General features: G+C 49.0%; 2 protein-coding genes across 5 annotated transcripts in view; both read right to left on the bottom strand.

The window, feature by feature from the left end:
* The window catches only part of ZBTB16 (zinc finger and BTB domain containing 16), a 204,806-nt gene that overhangs the window by 164,637 nt on the left and 16,220 nt on the right, over positions 1-23,949 (bottom strand). The window lies entirely within an intron of this gene.
* LOC109569241 (histone H2B type 1-C/E/F/G/I-like) overlaps positions 1-23,949 on the bottom strand; it is a 28,514-nt gene extending 4,565 nt beyond the window's left edge. Inside the window, exon 1 of the mRNA XM_070803457.1 lies at positions 1-23,949. This exon is cut by the window's left edge and continues 4,565 nt beyond it. Coding sequence (XP_070659558.1) covers positions 8,663-9,043 — 381 coding nt within the window. The 5' untranslated portion in view covers positions 9,044-23,949 and the 3' untranslated portion in view covers positions 1-8,662.

Genomic DNA, 23,949 nt, shown 5'->3' with positions numbered 1-23,949 from the left:
ATATATACGGCGAGCCCCATACCTACACATGCTGGCCATTAAACCCTTAGACGCACAGAACGAGGCTGCTGGCTGCAACGCCACCATGGGGTAGAGGAAACTTCCATTTCCAGAACTGATATTTTCATCTTGAGATGCTAACTTATTTGGGCATAGATTTTTTTCACTGTGAATTTCCTTAGGAGTTTTAAATTTTTCATTTAACTAAAAATCCAACTAAGAGGAGCTGAAAAGTTTCTGTTCAGAAGCTCACAAAAATCTCTGGCTATGTCTGCAACCCTTGGCGGGGGGACGAGACTCACCACAGATGGGGAACAGAAAGCTTCTAAAAACCTGACCACACAGGTACAAAGTCAAAAAGCATAAACACCTCTTCCACAATTTTCAGAAATTTTGCAAACCCAGAATGAATTTCCTTCCTCACTGAAACCTCCCTGTGTTTGTAAAACCACAGACATTTTTAAAAATTACTGACATAGAATAAAAATCAGGGGGGGAGATTTTCCTCAGCCTTCTCTCTGGGAAGAGGTCAACCAGAGAAAGTATCAGAGCTAAAAAGGGGAGACGTTTCTAGAACCACATGAGTAATAACAACACAGAGCCTCAGCAAGTAATCGTACCACCTGAGATGTGGATGAAAGTATTTTATCCTGCCGATGACAATACTGATGGTTTAAGGGTGCCAGGCTAGTGGCTGATAATCAATACTATATCTAGGTAACAGTTTTTTTAACATTTATCAGAGGGCTTTTAACAGTATGATAACCTAAGTGTTTTCCAAGAAATTTTGTCTCAAAAGCCAGGTATCGGAATTAATGTAATTTTTTATCATGGTAAATCAGACATTACATTAAAATGTACTATTTTAGCTATTTTTAAGTGCATACATCAGTGGCACTAAGTACATGCAACCACCACCATCACCCATCCACAGAATGTTTTCATCATTCCAAACTGAAACTCTGTCCCCATTAAACACTAACTCCCTATTCCTACCCCCACCAGCCCCGGTAACCTCTATTCTACTTTCTCTCTCTACGACTAAGTGCCCCTTATAAACCTAGATACTTATAGAAATGGAACCACACAAGACTTACCTTTTATGTCTGGCTTATTTCATGTAGAATAATGTCTTCAAGGATCAGCCATGCTACATCAAGTGTATGTGTCAGGACTTCCTTCCTTTTTAAGGCTGAATAATATTCCACTGTATGTATTTACCACATTTTTAATCTATCGATTCATCTGTCAGTGGACACATCCACTCTTTAGCCATTGTGAATAATGCTGCTACTAACACGGGTGTGCCAGTTATCTGTTTTTTAAGTCCCTGCTTGCCATTCTTATGGGTCCATACCCAGAAATGGAACTGCTCATGAAACACATTTTTGTTCCCTTAAAAGGAATCTGTTGTTTGTGTTTTGGTCTCCAACACCTTCATCAGAACCAAAAAAAAAAAAAAAGTCAGAATCAATTTGGAAAACTGCAGTCAACAATGTTGCTAGAGCAGAAGGCCATGCAGAGAGTGCCTCTGAGGTTATAAAAGGGCCAGTGAAGTGTGACTCCGGCCACAAACTGAGAGCTGCAGCTGAAACCCTTCACTTCCTCGCTTGAGGGGTGAGAGTTTCACGTTCAGCACCAGAAGTGCACCTGAACAGAGGAAGATCTGTAGGGTACGAGGATTGTAGCTCAACGCTTAATGAATGATCTGAATATGCCATTACTGCCTGGCACCTTTATGAGCTAACAGTGTTAAAAACTCAGGCATATTTTTCTGACATGACCTTATTTAAACCTGCTGGAGACTTACTGTACTAAGCAGCATGTGAAAAACTAGCATGCTGACATTCCAGGTCATGCAAACATGCAGGAGACTTCCGAGGTCTGTTCTCTCAGCTCCCAACAGCTTAATAACTTAAAATGCCAAGGTAAAAAATTACATGTATATCTTTTAGGATACATATGTTTAGAGGTCTGTCTCACCACAAGTCAAAAAATCATAGACAATCCAAACTCTCCAAATTAATGAAAAACCGGACATTAGCTTTCCACCATCCAAAGCCTGGCAACATATTTCAGCTCCACTGGAGATAAAACAAGAGACAAGAGAAAAGGCAATTTTAGGTTCCTCCAAGGGAAGCCGCAGCTTTAATATTAAAATGGCCCTGGGATGTTCAGACTATGAGGAATTTACTTTTTCATAGAATAAACTTTTCTTTTAAACTCCCTTTTTTTTTTTTTTAATACAGTGTCTTAAGTAGATCTTTTGGAATTTACAAGATAAATACTGGTAATTTGATTCTTATCTTCTCTAAATCCAATTCTAAGCCAATTTTGTGTAAAGGACACTAATTATAGCCTACAGGGAGAGAAAAGGTAACCTATCAGAGCGAATACATTTGAAACATTTAAAAGGCTATGGGACCCTGAAAAGTTAAATAGATTTCAAATCTATCGGAGTAAGAATAATAATTAGTTAAATGGAAATTATTCTCAGGCCCTGGTCTACTTACCATGGGCCCTTCAGAGTCTTGTCAATACAGCACCCAAGGGCGCTCAGGCTAAAGGGACCTGGGGTTACCCTACCACTGGCCTAGGCCTGGCAGTGGCTTTTTAAAGACCCAGCCGTGATGAGCAACACTGCAAGAAAAGAGGTGAGCAAATCGGATCTTCCTGCAAAGGGCTGAACTCTGCCTTGCTAACGGGTCTCTCCCTCCCAGCTCCATATCCATGCCGAAGAAACTGGTTGCATAAGCAGCTGTGCTTTTCCAAACTCAACCCCACAGACAGCAACACCAGGGACTGGGGGCTGTGTGCATGCGCATGGCCACTCCTACCCCTTCCTGTTGTTTTTCTTGGCCTTGATCACCAGAGACAGTCATGCTACGAGGATGCCATAAACCCCACCTGACGTTTCTGGCAGCTTTAAGGACACCAGGGCGGGCAGAGAGGCCCCCGGCCCCCGTGGAGTTGAGCCGCAGCGGCTCGCAGCCTGGTGCAGTAGCTGTAGGGCCCTGACTGGCTCTGGGCTGAAGGAACCCAGACGGGAGGAGGGATCAGTGAAACCCTCGGGAGGCCTTGGCTTTGGGAAACTCTGGCTCCCGCTCACTGACACTCAATGGGCTGATGGCTCGAAACATCTCACTAGAATAGCTTTCATTTCAGGACCCCTCCAAGCACAGAAGCCTCCGTGGACCAGCAGCCTTGCATACCTGACTGAGGGCTGACCAGATGCGAACCCACCCCATCCCACCCAATGAAAAAGGGGCACCTTCTCTAACTCATAGAAAAGCTCTGTGTGGAGTGCTGGCAGCCAAGTTTGAGCCCACACAGAAACTTCCTGAGCGGCAGTGGCTCTCGGGAGGCCCCTTTCCATTGTCTGCACACCCAAGTTCCCCCTCTGACTCCCAGAAGCTGGGTGCCCAATCGGTCACAACACTGAAGTTCATGGGGTGGCCTGTGCCCTCACCAACCATAAAGGAAACTAAACCTTTCTGAGTGGCCTGTGTGAATGAACCAACATCTCAGACTACTGGTGGACTAATCAGGCATGCTCTCCTGAAAAGTCCAAAAATATACTTCTAAGAGCCGATATGGAAGAATTTAACCAGAGAAGGGCTTCAAGTCTGAATCCATGACATCATCACTATTTCAAATGCAGCAAGACAGAGGGAAAAAGTGTCTCTTGACAATGCAAGAATCATCCAGAACCATTCCTCATGTATGACAGATAGTCCCAAAGAGCTAGTGTGAGGCCTTTTTTATAAACCATCTAGAAAATGGACATGGGTTAAGTGGGAGAAATAAGGTTCTCCATGTTTCTACAGATTAGTCCCTCAGAGAAGCCAGGCAGCAGAGAAATCAGTACTGGCTAAGAGGGAAAACCCCTTTGGCTGTGTCTTTCCAATCTTTTTCTCCTGTCAGCTGGACAGGACATAGAAATGGCCTGAAGGGTGAGCACACAGTAAGGAGATTTTCTGAGGCTCTTTATAATTCTGTATTAAGGTTCCACCACCCTTCTCCGGGCCTTTTGCTCACTCCCTCGAGGTGTCTTCTTACTTCTGCTTGTGGCTGTTTATTAACTGCCTCTTGGGAAGATGGGCAAGAACATGAGGGGGTTGCCCCCAAAAGAGAAGCCGGGGTGGTAAGTGTAAGGGGGCAGGGAGGTGCAGAAAACAAAAGCTGAGAGGAAGATGGCCCCTCTGTAGCTGGGGAATACCAGCTTCCCCAACTGCACGACCAGCCAGGGCTTCCAAATGTCCAAGGCTCTCTAAACAGGCTTGAATTTAACCATTCTGTGCCACTGCTAATCTGTGGCCCTGATTTTTGGTTCTGGACATTCAAAGATAGAATTAAAGGGCAAAGGCAAAGACATTTGAGGCTTCCACACCTATCTGGACTCAACCACTGGAGTCACAGCAGGTCAATGAGAAAAACACTGTCAGGCTTCCAGAATTTACCAATGCAGGGTAGGTACTTGTGGTTTTTTTTATCTCCTTTTAACGGGTAATTTTGGGGTGGGGTGTGGCATGGGTGTGCTTTCATCTGTTCCACAATCTCGAACCTTAATGCTTTGAATGTTCTTCTGGAAAACTTCTCTTCCTTTGATCAAGTAACGCAGACCAGAGGGTGACAAGTGTAAAGAACCCCAAGAGCCAGGGAGGATGGAAGGAAGGCTGGGGTCACTATAAAGTGGGGTCCCCAACCTGGCTCCTCAGACTGAGAAAGGGACTGTGGCTGGTTAGTTTGAAAGAAAAGAACCCTATGTGAGCCAACCCCACGTGTTCTCTGACCCAGAGGTTACAACAGTCCTATATATCAGGCAGATGCTATCACTGCCCCCATTTTACAGATTGGATTAACGAGGGGAGGCAAAATCAGGAAACGGCAGCTACAAGAATACAAGAGCTCATGGAAGTTGACTCGCTGCCCATGAAATTGTTCTTTGGAGAGAGGAGAGCTGGGGAGGAGACTGGGGTCCCCTCTACACTTTACTCCCAACCATAGCTCCTGTGAGACCAGGGGCCCACTAGGAGAAACCCTGAGGAGAAAGGAAGGCTTTGCTACAATAAAATTGAGAGGATCAAGATGTGCAGTGCCTGCCCCTGCCCCCACCCCCAGACCACAGAATTAGCCCTAAGGAGCAGCCCAGAGCTGTCTCCACACGCACAGGCTCAGAATCCCAGCGGCGACCCTCGCACTCTCGCCCTCGGCGAGCCCAGGCCAAACTGCTGGTGACAAAAAGCCCTTCAGAGCTCCGGGTGCCCCCACCTTCTGTAGCAAGCCCTGGAAGGCCTGAGTGCACAAACACAGTACCCTTTCACTGCAGCCTCTCGGGGCTCCCGTTTCACTGGGGCCGTGAAAGAGAGTACTGTAAATAAAAGAGGCCTGGCTGACCTGTCCCAGCCCCGGCCCTCCAGCTCCTCGACTGTAACAGAGCTGCCGGTCAGCAGAGCCTCAGGGGCGCTGCACGGCCCCACACCCACGGGGTACCATGGGGCAGGAAGACCCTGGCTGGTCTGGGGGTGTCAGGGAGGAGGGGTGCACGGGCTTGGCCAGTCTCAGTGACTTTGAGGCATTTAAGCACGTGTTTCAATGGCTGCAGGAAGATCAGCTCAGAACACCAGTGCATGACTGGTTGAGGAGAGGGGGGAGGGGAGGCCATTTGGTTTTGTTCTCTTTGTCCAGTCAACTGGACAAAAGCAGGGAGAAGGGGAGTGGGCGGAGAGACTGGAGTCCACCCTGATCACAGCCACAGGACACCATCCCGGGAAGCTAGAGAAGCAGAAAGGAACCAACCGTATCACACTGGGTACAGTTACATAATTACAAGAAAACATCAAGCAAAGAAAGATAAGATAAGATTAGGAAAAAGGAAAAAGGCACAAGGAAGTACAGAAGTAGCAACCCAACCCTCATACCCAGAAACAGAGGCCAAACCCCACACGGGAGACGCTCAGCCCAGAGCTGGTCAGCAAGGCAGTGGCGGAAGTTGGCACAAACAGGTTAGGAGAATTCACATCTGTTGGCTATTTGACGGAGCTTAGGGAAAGACGCGACAATATGGTGAAAGGTCCTCTATTAAATGCCTGTAGCTTGTCTTCTCTGCAGCCAGGTAGGAGGACAAAGACGTAAGGACCTTTAACCACCCCATGACACCCACTGTAATTTCCACTAACTCCACCTTGGGAGGGAGCGGGGGATAAAACCTGAAACTTGGAGGACAAAACAAATAAGCAGAAACGACAAAGTCAGATACATTTTGCTTAAACCTCCCACAAAGATAAAATGCTGCAGGGGGAAAAAAAAGGCAGAAAGAATCTGAGAATTTGGGAGAAATATTATTATGAGAAAGGGCAGACAGCCATGGGGCACACACCCCTATCTCGGCCAGAAAAGCCAAGGTCTCAGAACTTTCTCACTGACAGCCTGGGGCTGGTCCACACGGCATCTAAGAAAATGAAGTCCTTTTTTAAGTTTGCCAATGAGCTTCCCAGGATGGAGGGACCATAAAGCCTGAGTCTCTAAGCCATGGACAGGGAAGTTCTTACCCAGACCTCAGACAAGCCCCAGACAAGGGCTCAACCACACAGGCTCTCCAAAACTACCTTCTGATCACCGGAAAGTCCAGGCATTTCTGTGATGTGGGGCTGGCGGACAGGAGCCCGGGAGCTCTCTGGCTAGGCCACACTTCCCTCCTTCGCTTCCCAAACCACCAACAGCCTCCCAGGGCCAGCTAGGCAAGGCCTCAACTCAGAGAAACCCCAAAGTTCAAGAGGCCACCCTGTCTTCCCACCCGCTCTTTGCATCAGGCCCCTAGAAATAAAGCAAGGGCATTCTTCCTGGCCCTCTCAGGCACCGAATGACAAGAATGGCTTCACCCCACAGAAAATATACCTCACCAGGGAGACAGTACCTCATCCACAACCATCCACAGCATGTCACGGCAGGGGACGGAAGAGAAGATCGGACAGAGCCATGCTGAATGACCTAAGGGCACGCCATCACGCTGGGCCTTCAGGTACCTGCCCGTGAAATGGGCACGAGACTATCAGCACCGCTTTTCAGGCCCGAAGGCCACAAGCTGAACTAGATCATCTCTTCGTGTCCCTTCCAGATCTAAGATCTTGATTACAGGAACAATCTCAGCAGCAAACAAGAGCCGCCAAGTGACCCAGAATCAGCCATTTCCTGCCCTGAGCCTGGCCGGATGCCCCAGGGAGGCTGTGCGTGGAGTTAAGAGACCTGCACCTGCCATCCGGGTGCCTATAAAACCCGTGGACCTTTACAATGCAAACACTTTGGGACTTACTTGCCAAGTCGAAAAGGACAGAAAAGGGAAGGAGCCGTCCAGCCTCCCTGCCCCTCTCATCAGGTTCGCCAGGCCAGCAGAGAACACACAGCACTCTGGCAAACTCAGGTGCAAAAGGATGATTCCCCACCGAGCCCTTCAGGACAAGAGCCAGATGGTCCTCCCCTCTGCCTCCTCACCAGCTAGCTCAGCAGCCTCTGCCTCTCCCCGTCTATGCCTAGTCTTGAACAGGGACGATTTCTAGTAGCTGAGAGCAGGCTGATCCCTACCCCCAGGTCTTGGGGATCAGAGACGCCCTCTACAACTCAACCCACTGAACACATCACAGGTCACCACCTTGTGCCAGGCTGGGCACTGGGAGGAAGAAAAGCCACAGTCTCAGCACTCTTACTGGAGTGATGGTATGGAACTCAGTGCAGTGGTACCAGTGTGAGTCCTTGTACGAGTCCTTCCCTTCAGGATCAGCCCCTTCTTGGTTCCCTTAACCCACAGGGAATCCCCAGAGGAACCAGCGAATGTCCACCCCCTGGGCCCTGCCACCCTTCCCAGCAAAGCTCTCCCTGACACCTTTGCTCCAAGGATTGCTGCTCACTGGAATGTGGATCTCCTCTGGGGGTGCTGGAGGGTGAGGGAAGAGGAGGATCCAGTTGTAGGGGCTCGTGGCTCTTGGCCCCGGGGGCCTGCTCATTGTCACCTAGTGGGTAAAGGCAGGCAGTTGTATACTGTATGCCTGCGCTTACACAACAAGGCACTGTATCCACATTCCCAGCCACCCCCCTCCTTTACACAGTGTTCGCACACCCCAGCCCTTGCTGCTGCCTGGCCGATTCCTGCCATAATAAAGATGCCAATTAGGACAAATTTGGCACCGATCAAAAAAGGGGTGGAGGAAAGCAGACAGAAAAAAGAAAAGACAAAAGAAAAAGCTCCAAGCAAAGATAGTTCTGCTTCGACAGTCCCCAAGCCCGGGACCACTTTCTGGGTTTTCTTTTTACTACCAGCTTTGCCTTGATGGCTAACCCTTAGGTGCTGTTGTGATTGTTCAGTCACTAAATCGTGTCCAACTCTTTGTGAGCTCATGGGCTGGTCCTCCTCTATCTCCTGGAATTTGTTCAAATTCATGTCCATTGAGTGATGGACATGCCATTTAACTATCTCTAACTCCTATGGTTTTTCCAGTAGTCATGTATGGATGTGAAAGTGAAAGTGAAGTCGCTCAGTCGTGTCCGACTCTTAGCGACCCCATGGACTACAGCCCACCAGGCCCTCCATCCATGGGATTTTCCAGGCAAGAGTACTTGAGTGGGGTGCCATTGCCTTCTCCGTTAACAGCGGCTAGGCATATTATATTTACTTGGAGCTGGTATACTTGGTGACAGCCTTAGTGCCCTCAGACACGGCGTGCTTGGCCAGCTCCCCAGGTAGCAGCAAGCGCACGGCGGTCTGGATCTCCTTGGATGTGATAGTCAAGCGCTTGTTGTAATGCGCCAGGCGTGATGCCTCGCCAGTGATGCGCTCGAAAATGTCGTTGACGAAGGAGTTCATGATTCCCATGGCCTTGGACGAGATGCCGGTGTCCAGATGGACTTGCTTCAGCACCTTGTACACATACACGGAGTAGCTCTCCTTGCGGCTGTGCTTGCGCTTCTTGCCGTCCTTCTTCTGGGCCCTGGTCACAGCTTTTTTAGAGCCCTTTTTAGGGGCAGGAGCAGACTTAGCCGGTTCAGGCATGGCTATAATGACAACACCCAACAACACAGAAAGATCTTGAAAAAATCTTCAAGGTCTTTCAAGTGGATATGAGAGTTGGACTATAAAGAAAGCTGAGCACCAAAGAATTGATGCTTTTGAACTGTGGTGTTGGAGAAGACTCTTGAGAGTCCCTTGGACAGCAAGGAGATCCAACCAGTCCATTCTAAAGGAGATCAGTCCTGAATATTCATTGGAAGGACTGATGGTGAAGCTGAAGCTCCAATACTTTGGCCACCTGATGCGAAGAACTAACTCATTTGAAAACACTCTGATGCTGGGAAAGATTGAAGGCAGGAGGAGAAGGGGACGACAGAGGATGAGATGGTTGGATGGCATCACCGACTCAGTGGACATGAGGTTGAGTAAGCTCTGGGAGTTGGCAATGGACAGGGAAGCCTAGCATGCTGCAGTCCATGGGGTCGCAATGAGTCGGACATGACTGAGCAACTGAACTGAACTGAAATAAACCCTTAGTACTACACTGCAGATATTCAGAAAGCTCAGCCCACTCGTTTCATAATAATGCCACCATTCATCAGACAACCTCCAGTTCACTACGCAACAAGATTCGTGGAACATTTACAATATCCAGGGCATGGCACTGGACTTGGGGGAAAGAGGAGAGGAGGAGGGATGGCTGTGGAACTGAAGAGCACCCAGATGGTACTCAGAAAGGATGTCGGAGGGAAGAAATGAACAGAGATAATAAGCATCAAGTTTTATCTATACCTCTTTGCATGGGAGGTTTCCGAGGGCATCTTATTTCCCACTGGCAGCCAAGGGGAGGATGCACCAAGAAAGGCTGGGAGGAGATAGCATTTGTGACTGAATTTGAAATCTCTGGCCCTGCTGTGATGAGTGGAGAAGTTACAGCAATTGAAGGAATGAGTCTGATGCAATAGTAACATGTACTGAGCCTCCATGTGCTGGATGATGGGCTAAAAGGTTATAACTCAGACATGTAAAACACGGTCCCTCCGCTTGAGGGGCATATGTCCTAAGGCGCGTGCTGAGAAAGGGAAGAAGCATAGAAACGTAGCTGGAATCTAGGATCCCTGATGGCTCTGAACACCAAGCTAAGAATTCTCCAGTTGCTTCAGAAAGAGGTAATGGCCACTGTGGGTTTTGAGCAGGGCAGCAGCATGCTCAGAGCTCTGATGGGGAGGATGTGGTGATAAGCCACGGTCAGGGGCATGGCAGGAAGGCCGGTTGGGAGGCTGCGATATCCATTCGATCGAGAGGGAGGAGATGAGCCAGAGAGGCAAAGGGAAGGCAGGGGACACAGACAATGCCACGGTCTGAAGAAGGGGGCAGAGCCTCTGGCAGAACTTGAGGACACAGAGGAGATGCCAGAGGGGCAGTGCTGAACTCAGCCGTACACACCAAGTTCTAGTTTCTGGCAGGACTCGTGTACCCAGCAGGCAGCTAGAAAGGCACGCGTGCAACACAGGGAAGACTAACATACCAGCGACAGAGATCTGGAAGTCTTCCACAGAGAGCAGACCACAGAAACCAGGAGATGGCCAAGGAGGAGACTGGAGAGAGGGGCAGCAGCAGGGACATCGTCTCAGGGCCACCTTCAGCCACCACGGACACACGGTGACAGCCCCCACCCGCCTCTGCTGTGAAGAGGAGACGCTACCAGCACTTGGCAGACGAGGAAGCAGGCCATGGGGACCTAAGTGTCTGCCCCTCGGCAAGAGGCAAAGACATGTAGAAAACAGACAACCAACAAGGACCTACCGTACACCACAGGGAACTGTATTCAGTATCACGTAACAATCTACAACTGGAAAGAATCTGAAAAAGAATGTGTGTGTGTGTGTGTGTGTGTAACTGATTTACTTTGCTGTACGCCTGAAAGTAACGCAACACTGTATATCAACTACACGTCAGTTTTCTCAAAAAAAAAATTTTAATAAAAAAGTTCACCAACGAAGATTTTAAATAAAGGCAAGCAGAGATCCTGCAGAAGTCACGTAGTAGATCACACTGCCTCTAGGGAGGGAGCTTCAGGAATCTTGAGGCGGACGGGCAGGGGGGTTGATGTTACAGAGTCCAGGAAGGTACACTGCTTTCGAGAACTAGGAGGTCACAGGCAGCCTTTGAAATAAGAGCATCAGCACAGTCACCCTGATGAAGGCAGGATGGAGATAAACCAAGCAGCATCCTGGGGCAGGAGAAGCTAAGTCCAAAGCTGAGGAGAGGGAACCTGGAAGCCCAAGCATTTCTGCAACAGCACCTGGGACTTCCGTGGTAGCACAGTGGACAAGAATCCACCTGTCAAAGCAGGGGACGTGAGTCTGACCCCTGGTGCAGGAAGATTCCACGTGCTGAGAAGCAACTGAGCCAGTGAGCCTCACCTACTGAAGCCCCCCCACTCACAGCCCAGGCTCCACAAGAGAAGCCCATGCACCGCAACCAAGAGTAGCCCCCTGCTCACCCCAACTAGAGAAAAGCCCCCGAGCAGCAACGAAGACCCAGCGCAACCAAAAATAAATAAATAAAATTATTTCTTAAAAACCCCAGTACCCACCCCCGTGGGTGGTTGTGAGGATGAAGTATATTCACGCTCATGAAGGGCTTACTCCAGAGCAGGTGCCCGCTTAGCTGTAATTTATGGAATCGCTGCCACATGTTCAGCAAGGCATCAGGGAGTTGAGGGACAGAGGATGGATAAACCACCATCACCGCCCTCACAGAACCTGTGCGGTAGCTGGGGAGATGAAACGCGAGCCCAAACAGCCTGGTAAGAAGGCCGTGCAGCTTATCCTGAAATGGTGTATATTTAGAAACGCTTAGAAACACTTGTCGGGGCAAGCTGGGGGGTGGGGGTGGCAAACGGTGAGAAGGAGCTTCCACGGAGGCCTGGGTTGGAGACCACAGAGAAAGAGGACAACTCAGGTCTGGCAGGGGTGGGGGTGGGGGAGTAGAAAACGCCCCAAACAAAAGCACTTTCATTCCAAACCCTGCTCTCCTGGAAGGCCCAAGGCTGAGTTTGAGCTGCTGCATCATGTTTGCCAAGAGTAGAGATTGAATGTGAGAAAGGACAGGTGTGCGCCAGGTCTAAGGGGGCCCATTCAGTGTCACTGACCAGGCGGCTCCATGAGGCAGTGAGTGTTGCTCAGTTGCGTCCGACTCTTTGCAATCCCATGGACTGTAGCCTGCCAGGCCCCTCTGTCCATGGGACCCTCCATGCAAGAATACTGGAGTGGGTAGCTATTCCCTTCTTCAGATGATCTTCCTGACCCAGGGATTGAGCCCAGATCTCCTAAATTGTAGGCAGATTCTTAACTGTCTGAGCCATCAGGGAAGCCCCAAAGAGACAGTTCTCTCTCCCAAAGTGGGGTGTGGACTGTGGGAAGGAGTTAGGATGGGAAAGAACTTTGGGGGAAAAGCCAGCACCCAATCAAGGCTGCTCGTAAAGCTCTACACCACTTCCATCTCACTCCCAAATACTCAAGAGAAGGCTGGATAACAACAGAGGGGAGTTAGCATTCTGAGCGACTTTATGGCCTCTCCTCTCCCAGGTGTGTCTTCTACAAAAATCTCAGTTACCCAACCTCCAACCAACTCAGCCTTGCCCAGAACTGCTAGCCTGGCATTCAAAGAGCTCCAAGACCTGGCCCTGATCCATTTTTTCTGCCTGCTCTCCCATTCATCCCATGTCCATCCCCCACTCCAGCTCACTGAGCTGTCTGTGGGCCACCTGCCCAAATACATTCATGGTCAGTCACCTTTTCTCACTTCCCAGCTAGAAATGGCAATATCTATCTCTACTTCTCCAAATCCTTGCCATCATCCAAGACCAGCCAAATGACACCTCCTCCATGAATCCCTCCTGAAGCTTCAATCAGAACTGTTCAATTCCTCTCCTGTGCTCCCCTAGTATCTCACTAATACAATAATTGAGCATATGTCTGATAAACACACACACACAGAGCCATATACATGTGTGTGGCTATCATGTTTTACTGTGAGCTCTTAAGAGGCTTTATTAACAGCTGTGTGCTACCTCACAACACTTGGTAAGCACCCAGCACACAGCAGGTGCTCAGTAAATGTCTTTTGAATTGAATACCCATGGCTAAATCCTCACTTTATTAGGGAGTTCTTTAAACTATGGTAACAGTCCATTAGTGGGTCTTGATTAACAAATGTTAAATGAAACAGGAGAGATAAACAGAAGAGAAAATATCAGCGCCCATAACATATAATACAGATAAAGTTCTGCTGAACCTTCAGTTTCAGGTATACTTGTGTTAAGGCCTGGGTCTAGATGAAAAATGCACTGTTCTGTAGGCCACAGCCTCCATTCTAGGATAAACCAGCAAGGAAAAAAGCTAGTTATCACAGGTTTCATCCAAAACATAACTTCCAGAGAATTCCTGGGGGGAAAGGGGTCACTACCCATTCACTCGCCCTTGACTCCACAGCTTCAGAACAGAATCATCATGGTTCAGTTCAGTTCAGTCACTCAGTCGTGTCTGACTCTTTGCGACCCCATGAATCGCAGCACGCCAGGCCTCCCTGTCCATCACCAATTCCCAGAGTTTACTCAAACTCACGTCCATTGAATCGGTCATGCCATCCAGCCATCTCATCCTCTGTCGTCCCCTTCTCCTCCTGCCCCCAATCCCTCCCAGCATCAGAGTCTTTTCCAATGAGTCAACTCTTCGCATGAGGTGGCCAAAGTACTAGAGTTTCAGCTTTAGCATCATTCCTTCCAAAGAAATCCCAGGGCTGATCTCCTTTAGAATGGACTGGTTGGATCTCCTTACAGTCCAAGGGACTCTCAAGAGTCTTCTCCAGCACCACAGTTCAAAAGCATCAATTCTTCGGTGCTCAGCTTTCTTCACAGTCCAACTCTCACATCCATACATGACCACTGGAAAAACCATAGCCTTGACTAGACGGACCTTTGTTGGCAAAGTAATGTCTCTGCTTTTCAATATGCTATCTAGGTTGGTCATAACTTTCCTTCCAAGGAGTAAGCGTCTTTTAATTTCATGGCTGCAATCACCATCTGCAGTGATTTTGGAGCCCCAAAAAATAAAGTCTGACACTGTTTCCACTGCTTCCCCATCTATTTCCCATGAAGTGATGGGACCAGATGCCATGATCTTCGTTTTCTGAATGTTGAGCTTTAAGCCAACTTTTTCACTCTCCTTCTTCCCTTTCATCAAGAGGCTTTTTAGTTCCTCTTCACTTTCTGCCATAAGGGTGGTGTCATCTGCATATCTGAGGTTATTGATATTTCTCCCGGCTTGTGCCAGGAGAAATCTTGATTCCAGCTTATGCTTCTTCTAGCCCAGCGTTTCTCATGATGTATTCTGCATGTAAGTTAGGGTTCTGGAATTCAGACAAGAGTTAGGGTTTTGGAGTTCAGACTGATCATTCTGGTAGGTCCTCTAGACTCGCCCACCAAAGCAGGAAGACCCGGCTCCAGGGCAAATCTGTAACTGGCTTTATGATTAAAAGGGGGGAATGTACAATTTAACCCTTGGCTAACTAGACGACATGCCGGAGCTGCAGTTAATCTAAACACTGTATTTTAAACCTAGAGAGCAACATTTCTAGAAGACCCAGGATCAGTCTGCTCCCAGGACTGCTAACTTGGGCCCCCTTGGAGAAGGGCGTCTGATCCCTGCTAGGCTGCACAGGGCTCTGGATGCTTCCCCTTTCTGACCCTTCATCCCTCCTTCTCCCTACTCATGTCTCATCAACTCTCTCACCCTCATCTCCACTTGCTACCTGGGAATTCCACAGTCTGGCCACAGATCTCTAAACTGGTTCAAAGTCTCCCTCCTCAGAAGCGCTTATTCCTCTAAATAATGAATTTCCCAGTCCTAATTAATGCAAAGAAAGGGATGATATACATTTCTCTGTTGCTTTAACTTACAGCTAGTAAGACACTTTGAGGGAAGAGCAGCCTCTAGCTAAAGGGTCAGATAAGCTAAAATCAATATAAGCCACCACCTCGAATCTTTTAAATCACCACCTGCCCTCCCCTGACTATCCCTGAGCCAGACCCCTGCAGTGGGCACACAGCAACCACCAAGCCTGCAAATGACCATCCGTTCTAGCTAATATTCAGAGAGATCATCTCCCATCCAACCCCTAGTTCCTGCTACCCCCAGTGACCTTCCCTACAAAAAGAAAAATCACTGAAGTCTCTGGGAGCAATCAGACAGCCAAGAACAAGGGAAATAACCTCAGGGCAGCCAGAGGAAAGAACAGAAGGCAGACACTCGGAAGACCCATTAATAGAAGTATAACATCTCAAACAACGGAGGTGAGTGTCTGGTTCTTCACCTGCTCATGTCAGTGCATACAACCCTTCTGATGTCTGCAGTGATATAAAACTGACAAATCCAGAAGCACCTAAAACAGTGTTATGAGAATGGTGAAGTGAACTAAAATCATGGTATATGGCAAACCACTGCCTAAGTAAGGAAGACACGTAGCTATCCTACAAAGATCTCAAAGGCTGTGGCCCAGAGTCTTTGTGACTCCAAAGAGCAGAAGTAGTGGTGGGGCTGTAAGAACTCTCTGCAAGAAGCATTGGCTGCTCAGGGAACAGCAACATCCCTGCCCTGAGGGGTCCATGGAGAGACTCGGGGGCATGGAACACACGAGAGCCTCAGAATGGGGGCTGGCCACCAAAGTCCTTTCTAGCCTATCACCCATCACAACAGGGCAACGCCAGAAGCCAGGACGCTAGACCCCATCATCCTTTCAAGAGCGGGGAACAGACACATGCTATGGCTCACTTATCCATCTTGAAAGTGGCTGGGAAAGACGGAAAGAAGAAGGCAAGCAAAGTACAATTATTTTCTACCGCGGTTCCCTGGACCCAGCCACTGGGATAGTAGAAAAGCTGGCCTGGGGTTGAGGTTCCAGGACGGGGGCTTCTAGTCAAGTTGTCATTGTGGTTTAGTTGCCAAGTCGTGTCCTATTCTTCCGTGACCCCATGGACGGTAGCCCACTGGGTTCCTCTATCCATGGGATTTCCCAGGCAAGAATACTGGAGTGGGTTGCCATTTCCTCCTCCAGAGGATCTTCCCAACCCAGGGATTGAACCTGCATCTCCTGCACTGGCAGCTGGATTCTTTACCGCTGAGTCACCAAGGAAGGCCCCCTCCGGTCAAGCCCCCAAACCGAATTCTCCAAGCTGGCCTCTAGGGACCCGGGGATATCAGGCAGGGAAGGAGGATGTTTTTCCCGCCTGGTTTAGGAACTGCTTGTTTTCCGTCGTTTTGGGCTATGGGCGGTAGGTGCCAAGCAAGACTGTCCCCCTTTCAGCTTCTCTTTTTTAAGAAAGACAAAGGAGAAAAACAAAACAAGCAAACAGCCGTAGCCCAAGCCCAAGTGTGCACTGTGGGCGGCCTACATGAGCTTCCTTTATCCAACCACAAAAAGGCATCAGTGGAACCAGCGAGGGGCCCTGGAACGGCCTTTCCCAGCAAGGGCCCACTCCTCCGTTGAGGTTAGCAGTTAACCAGGGGCTGGGAGCCGCGGGGCCAACAGACCGAGCCCCTCTTACACAACGCAGCCCTTATCTCCCCCAGCCGCTGTCGCTCTGCAGACACGGGCTTCGGCTGCAACCACAGCCCAGACTGGCCCACGGGAGATACGGGCCCTCCACTCGCTATCAGGCAGGCAAGCGGGGCGCGGACGGTTAGACTGAGCTCAGACCTTCAGGTTTCTATTAAAAGAGCGTCAGACAGCCGGTAACAGTCCGGCTGGCCAGCTTTTCATGGTGTTGTTTCCTCTGATCCCAGGGCTGCAGTCCCCTCTCCCCAGGGCCTCTCCCAGTCCCTCCGCCCACCGAGAAGAGGTGGCAACGGTCCATTTCATGTCACGTCATTCCATCTTGGTAGATGCTGGGTGCAAGACACAGGGAGAGGGGCTGATGAGTAACCGCTAAACAAACTCCTTTGCAGACCTGAAGGCAGAAACAGAGCTGGGGTAGCTTGGGAGCCAGGACACCGGGGGACAAGACGACCAGCCGGGACAGCTTGGACCTTGCCACTTTCCTGCTCAAACACCTTCAGAGGCTCTCAACTGCCCCAGGATAAAGTCCCCGAACTAACAACAGTTAGGTTTATTGAGCAACTACCTTGGTCCAGGTCCCGTGCAGAATGTGTTAACTGCATTATCTGAAATCCTCAGGCGAGCCCCCATGACATCCCGCATGATAACCCCACCGTAGATGAGGAAACCACAGCTGACGGTGTTTCGGGCGTGTGGCCAAGATCGGAGTCTACACGCGGCTGCGCGACAATCCGTCCTCAGGCCGCCGGTGTTCTCCCCATCCTTCCACCCTGCCTTGTCCCCTCCCTGGCCTGGCACTTTCTGGCACCCCCACCTGACCCCAGCCTACCATTCCAGTATTAACCACCCTCATTCCAGCCAAGGAGAGTTGTATTATCCAGGATCCCAGCATTTACCACCATTGCAACCCCACAGTTTTTCCAAAGAACACTAGCTACATTTCTCCCCCATCCAGAAAGCCCCACAAGGCCAGACACTCTTGTCTTGTGCACCACTGAATTCCAGGGGCCTAATCTGGGGCCCCTCACACAGTAAGTGTGCAACAACAAAAAAAATTTTTTTAATTAAAAATGAATCCCTCCAGGTGGAAGGCATTTCATCTCCGAATTGCCTTGTGTTTTTTTTTTCCCTGTATATCTGCCATAATCTTTCCATTTTCTACTTTCTCTCCTAGTTATCAACCTACTCATACACATTTGCAGTATTTTAACTCAACTGCTCAAGTTATAAGCTCCTCAAGGGCAAGTCCAATACTCAATACTCAAATATTGAGTCTTACCAATACTCAAAACCCCAAAGCAGTGCACCACCTGCAAACCTAAAGAATTCAGTGCACACTAGTCCACTCGGCCTGAGCGGGAAAGAGGTTAATAAGCACCCCCACAAAGCCAGTCACCATGGCAAAAATCCACGCCACACAGCCAAAGATCTGAAACTGCCCTTAAGTCAGATTCTATTCTTACCCTACTTTAACTCCTCCTTGGGGGTAGAAGCAGGGAGCAGACCCCGGCAGTCACAGGGAGGTTTGTGAAGAAGGAATTAAAGTAGGCAGGGATATGGATTCTAGTCCTTACTAATGTGCTACGTGATCTTGAGTGAATCACAGCGCCTCTCTGAACCTCCATATTTTACATCCTAAATGAGCATGCCGAAATAAACAATGTATGGGTCCTTCCTGGTCTATCGGTCTATGATTACTGGTCACCTTGAGAACCCACAGCTGGGAGGCAGGTGAGGGTTCTGAGAGCTTTCCCTCCACAGCAGGTGAGAAGAAGGGTGAAGACTGGGGGCACACAGAACCCCCCTTGCACCATTCCTCAACCTTCCAGAAATAAACCAATCCTAGTGAGAGAATAAGCCAGTCTCTCTCATTAGGAAGGATGACAACCAGGATTTGAATATGGATCGGAAGTAAATAAAAGGGAGAAAGCAGATACCGAAATAGATTTTCAATAACCAACTTCCCTCTGGTTAAACCTGAATTTTTTCCCACATATGTATACTTTCACAGATCCAGTCGGGGAGCATTCAAATTAGCACCACCTGGCCTTAAATACTGCACAAAACACATAGTAAGCATTTTGCTTTTATTTATGTCATCAATGGTTTCAACGCAATGACTCATCCTTCCTCTTTAACACTCGGTCCTAATATGTTTTACTATAAATAATATAGAAAGCGAGGAGAGAGAAGGAGAGGGTCTGAGCGTTGCCCCCCTCTCCGACCCCCTGCACAGCCAGGTCACAAAAGATCCAGGTCTGACGGACAATCCCAGGGTGAATGGGACTGACAGATAGCCAGTGGTGGTTCCCATGGAAAGGCAAGTCAAATATTCCTCCCTCCAGCCTCGTGGTGTTGAGGGCAAGTAAGGATGTCAGAAAAGGGGACTTGCCACACTGAGGATGTGCTGGGCACCAGCACAGGATTTTAACACACGAGTTCCTTTAACCTTCCCAAGAGACGGAAGTCAGGATTCACTGGGGCCCCTAAAGCCTAAAGAGAATCTCTTTAGGAGAATATATGTCCAAACGAGGACAATATATGTCCAAACTCAATCCATTCTTCCTGACTCCCAGCAACACTGACTCGTGATGGGCTAGATTTTTTTTTTTAACACCAGAAGTGCCTCTTGGGAGCCCAAACTCACAGGAGGCCAAACCACAAATGCAGAAACACTCCAGCAATGAGATGAGTCTGGCCCAGGCCTCGAGGGGGTGGGGGAGGGTGGGGGCACAGTCAGTGGCAGCGACTCCTTCGGGGTCATTGGTGGTTGGAAGTCACAAGTCCCTTGGCCCTGTTCACCTCCCACCCAAGAAGTAAGGCCCCATGCACCCTGGGCTGAGCTGACATGCCCTCTCTAGACACTCTCTCCAAAAATCTGCCTTCAGAGTCAGCCACAGTCACCCATGTCATCACATATTATATTCACCAGATTTGTCACTGAATTATTTCGACCATTTCCAAAAGTCAAATCTACCCTCCCAGAAGACGACGCAAAAGAATGTGGCACAGGCTTCAGAAAGGATTCCGAAAGATTTCCAAAATGCTTGGGGCCTGGGCCACATCAGAGGATTAAGTGATCACTTATTAGATACAGAAGCTTCTTTGCAAGTAGCACTTCACAAATGGAGACCTTCATATTCTCTATGCGCTCAAATTTGTTTGTTTGCTTAATTACTAAGTCGCGTTCAACTCTTTCGCGACCCCCTGGACTGCAGCCCACGAGGCTCCTCTGTCCATGGGATTTCCCAGGGAATAATGCCGGAGTGGGTTACCATTTCCTTCTCCTGGGGTTCTTCCCAACTCAGAGATCAAACCTGCGTCTCCTGCATTGGCACGGGGATTCTTTACCACTGAGCCACCTGGGAAGCACTCAAATTATTCATCTATTATTTCACCTGCTAACTGCTAGCACAAGATCAGTCAGTACTACCTTCCATTTAGCAGTGCCTGAAACCAATGATTTCACTGGTTTCTTTCATCGTTGCTCCCTTGGGCCAAAATAGAAGGCTTCTAAGGGCCTAGTTCTAAGGCTCAGTAATGCCTATTTATACAGTGCCTTCTCTCTGTTATACCTTTTTTTTTTTTTTTTGGGGCTATACTATGCAGCTTGTAGGATCTTAGTTCCCTGACCAGGGATGGAACCCAGGCCCACAGCAGTGAAAGCATCAAGTCTTATCCACTGACCTGCCAGGGAATTTCCTCTTTAAACATTATTTTATCCAAATAACCACCTAAAAGGTATACACTGGCCACATTTTTTTTTTTTTAAAGAGAACAAGGAAATAAGGGCACAGAAGGCTAAGTAACTTGTTCGAGGCATCCAGCTAGTAAATCTGGAGTCTGGGTTTTCATCCAGGATGTCTTACTCTGAACTTTGCATTCTTCCCATCACTGCATATCGTTCCTAGAGATCACCACTTCCATCACCTCCCAGAGAGCCTCCTTCCTGCCACCCCCACCCCAATTCCTGGGCTGTATTTCACTATCTTCAGCATCTCCTGGACTTTGTGCTCACTGTTTCAACTTCCCAGTAAGTCTGTCCCCGTAGATACCCCTGCTCTAAATAGCACCCTCTGTGATCTGCAAACATTACAAGGACATCAAAACAAAGCTATCAGTTGGGTTCCAAGCCTTAGCAGCCAGTCCAAACTCTTTTGTTTGATTCTCAGACAGCTTATTGACGAGGCGATGGGGTCAGAAGTTTTCACCTCACTTCTTCCCCAACCAGGCACTCTGATTAAAGCAGCAAATTCAGGGCAGGTAGGAAAAGTCCATCGCTTGAAGATTTCAGATTTACATGTTTTTGGTAAGCACACATTACTTATCAGCCTACAACTTGTGGGAGGGGGAGAGGATGGAGAAAAAGACAGGAACTAAAGAAGCAAAGATTACCTACACCCTCTCCCACCTTGTATGAACACGGGCCTCGACAGCCCACTCAGTGAAACGTTCTCAGAGGCTGCCTGTCCACACGGAGGGGGAGAAAGGCAGAGGAGGGCAGGAAGCTGATAAACGGTGATAAACGCGGCGGCTGTGTTTTACAACATACCTGTTTTCTGCCGTCAGATGCCCTCACAAGCTTCCACCCCGATCTGAAGGAGGGTTCGAGCTCCCCACCTGGTCTCTCCTTCCTCATTCCACCCCTCACCCGGACCCCAACGGTTTATCTTTGCATATTGGAAAAACTGGCATTTATCAAGTAACCTACTCCTCATAGATTGTTAAACAGACCACAAGGGTTATCAGTGGAGTTGATAAAGGAAGATAAACAGCAATCTCTTATGCAAATAGCACTAAGAACATAGGACCGGCCACAGGACAAAACTGGAATTTAGGAGAACATGAATCTTAACACTGTTCCTTCGATTCCAACCCTAGAAACCCACAGGAACATGGAGAAGATTCCCTGGGTGGATTTGCCTCTCCTGTTTCTCAGGGAGGGGCAGGTGTGTGTTGGTCCAACCTGCTTTGCAAGAGTGATGGCTTTGTATCTAAGAGAACCTTCCATGGCTGGAATCCACGGCTCAAACTTTCTACTCCTTGCAATAGCCATTTCATTTTTCTGGGATTCAGAACCACTGGAGTGTGCTTTGTTCAGGAAGTTTGAAAAAAGGTATTCTCCAAGGTGAGAGTAGGGGTCAGCGGGCAGCAGGGGAAAAAAAAAAAATCCAAGGAAAACCAGTAGTTGTGGGTTCTGGACACCATCCATGGGACCAGCAGATACAGACTACCTGCCCCCGGGTTTGGCAGATCTGCCTTTGCCCAGAAATAAGCAGGCCTGGCTGGCATCTTTTCAAACCCTTCTCTTTATTTTAAGGGCAAATTCGCATCAAGTACCAAGAGGTGAGTGGCTCCAAGTGACAAAAGAATTGTACTCCGACGGATGGACAGACAGAGCAAGCTGCTTCTCACACCAGGCTGTGGGCTGGGGAGGGGGGAAATGGGAGAATGACAGAATCCAGGGCTGGCCAGAATGAAAGCCTGAATGGAATAGGCTAATTTACACAGGAAGTAAGCACTTACCAGACCCTTCATCTCAACACACAAAACCCTCCGCCATATCTGGAAGCAATTACATCCAGTTAACATGATCTGCTTGCCACTAAAATTAACTGCAAACAGAAATATTTTTCACTTTTTGCAACAGGAGATGCCAAGATTTGGCCTATCCCCTCCCTCGAGCCATTGAATCTGGCTTCTGGGGAATATTTAGCAGCTACTCAGCTCAAAACACAAAACCCACTCTGTAGCTGTCAGGACACAAAAAGTAAAATAGTGGATAATTATGAAGGGGGGAAGGAAGGGGGGACGCCGGTGGCAATGAAAACCATTGTGCTAGGAATTGAGGAAGGGGCCAGCCCCAGGCCCTAAATGGGTCTGCAGCGCTTGAGAGTCCAGCCCTGGTTTTCCACGCTCAACTTCAAGGAAAGAAAAATGTTTTTAGAGTCACTCGATTTAGCAGCGGCTTCACATTGTTTTTAGGTACCGGCTTTATCCCTTCTGCCAAGGGGACGGGGGTGGGGGTATATAAGGAGGTAGACTCAGAAATGTTAGCGGATCCTTAATTTAGCAGAGAATCGAGGGGACAACTGTCACGATTTCACTTTTGCATCGAACATTTCCAATCCCTGCTCTGCAAACGCCCTCAAAGCAGCTTTCACCTGCTCTAAGAGGGGCAGGAGCCGCTGTTTACGTAAAAGGATGGAGAGAAGGTTGAGGGGAGTAAGAACGTCCTCCCAGAGTGTGTGTGCCCTGCAACGACCCAGGGCCCCACTCCCCAAAACTCTGGGTAACAGAGAGTTACCGTGGTCATCAGTTGCCGCCACCGTTGACCACGCCTGTCCTTCATTCTTTGCACCCAACCACACAGTCGGTAACAACTTATTTTTATTTTTCCTTGAACTACTGTCAACGATGCCATAAATGCCAGAGACGGAGGGACAGGACTGTTTCGCAGTTCCAGAGGCATCCCGTCCCAGCCCTCCCTCTCCCACCAGGCCCATCCTTTCCTGGCGACCCTGTTGCAGTTCACCCCTTTGTCACCAGGGGCCTTTAGCAAGGCAGCGGCCGCAGCAAAAGTGACGATCTATCCTTTCGCCAGACAACTCACAAACGCCTCTTCTCAAAGAGTCAGGCCAGAGTTCACCTCGAGAATGAGGTCAAACGCTGCTGTTCTCCACAAATGTCACATTTACAAATGTTACTCACAGGTTGAAAAAGACAGAAGGAGAAGCCACCTAAGCAGTCTTTCCATAAAGATTTTAGCCTGTGATGAGGGAGAGAAATGGTCTTGATACTCGAAAAAAGTGCTCTGCCATTCTCTCCCGTTTTTCAAACCATGTTACGATAAGCAAAAAGGGAACACGCACGTCCCTCCCAACACTGTGCCCTGAGACCAGGCCACGTGCCTGGCCCGGGGGTCCCGTGTGTACCATCCTAGGAACGTCATCATGGCAGCATGCATGAAATTGACATCATTAACTTCCTGGTGCAGATGAGGAAGCGGGTGGCTGGCTATCTATCGCGGAGCTCCAAACAGGCAGAGAATGGATTCAAACCCAGGTTCAATCGCAGACGCAAAGCATCCCAGGTTCCCACCCTTCCACAGGCAACAAGCACCCCTGAACATCCAGATGTCCCGGGAAGGAAAAGCAAGCAAAGTGTCCTTCTGACGTTCTAGCAGCCACTCCGCTGGCCAGCACGAGGGCTCTGTCCTCCGCCCCCCAACACCTAGGCGCACACCCTGAGCTTGTCACCACACGGCCGCCCAGGCATGGAAACGGTTAAGTCGCCCTCGCTGCATAAATCAAAAGTTCAAGGCTGCA

The sequence above is a fragment of the Bos indicus genome, chromosome 15 (genome assembly GCF_029378745.1).
Source record: "Bos indicus isolate NIAB-ARS_2022 breed Sahiwal x Tharparkar chromosome 15, NIAB-ARS_B.indTharparkar_mat_pri_1.0, whole genome shotgun sequence".
Classification (NCBI taxonomy): Eukaryota; Metazoa; Chordata; class Mammalia; order Artiodactyla; family Bovidae; genus Bos; species Bos indicus.
The sequence above is the reverse complement of the archived record's forward strand: the minus strand, read 5'-3'. Positions and strand labels throughout refer to the sequence as shown.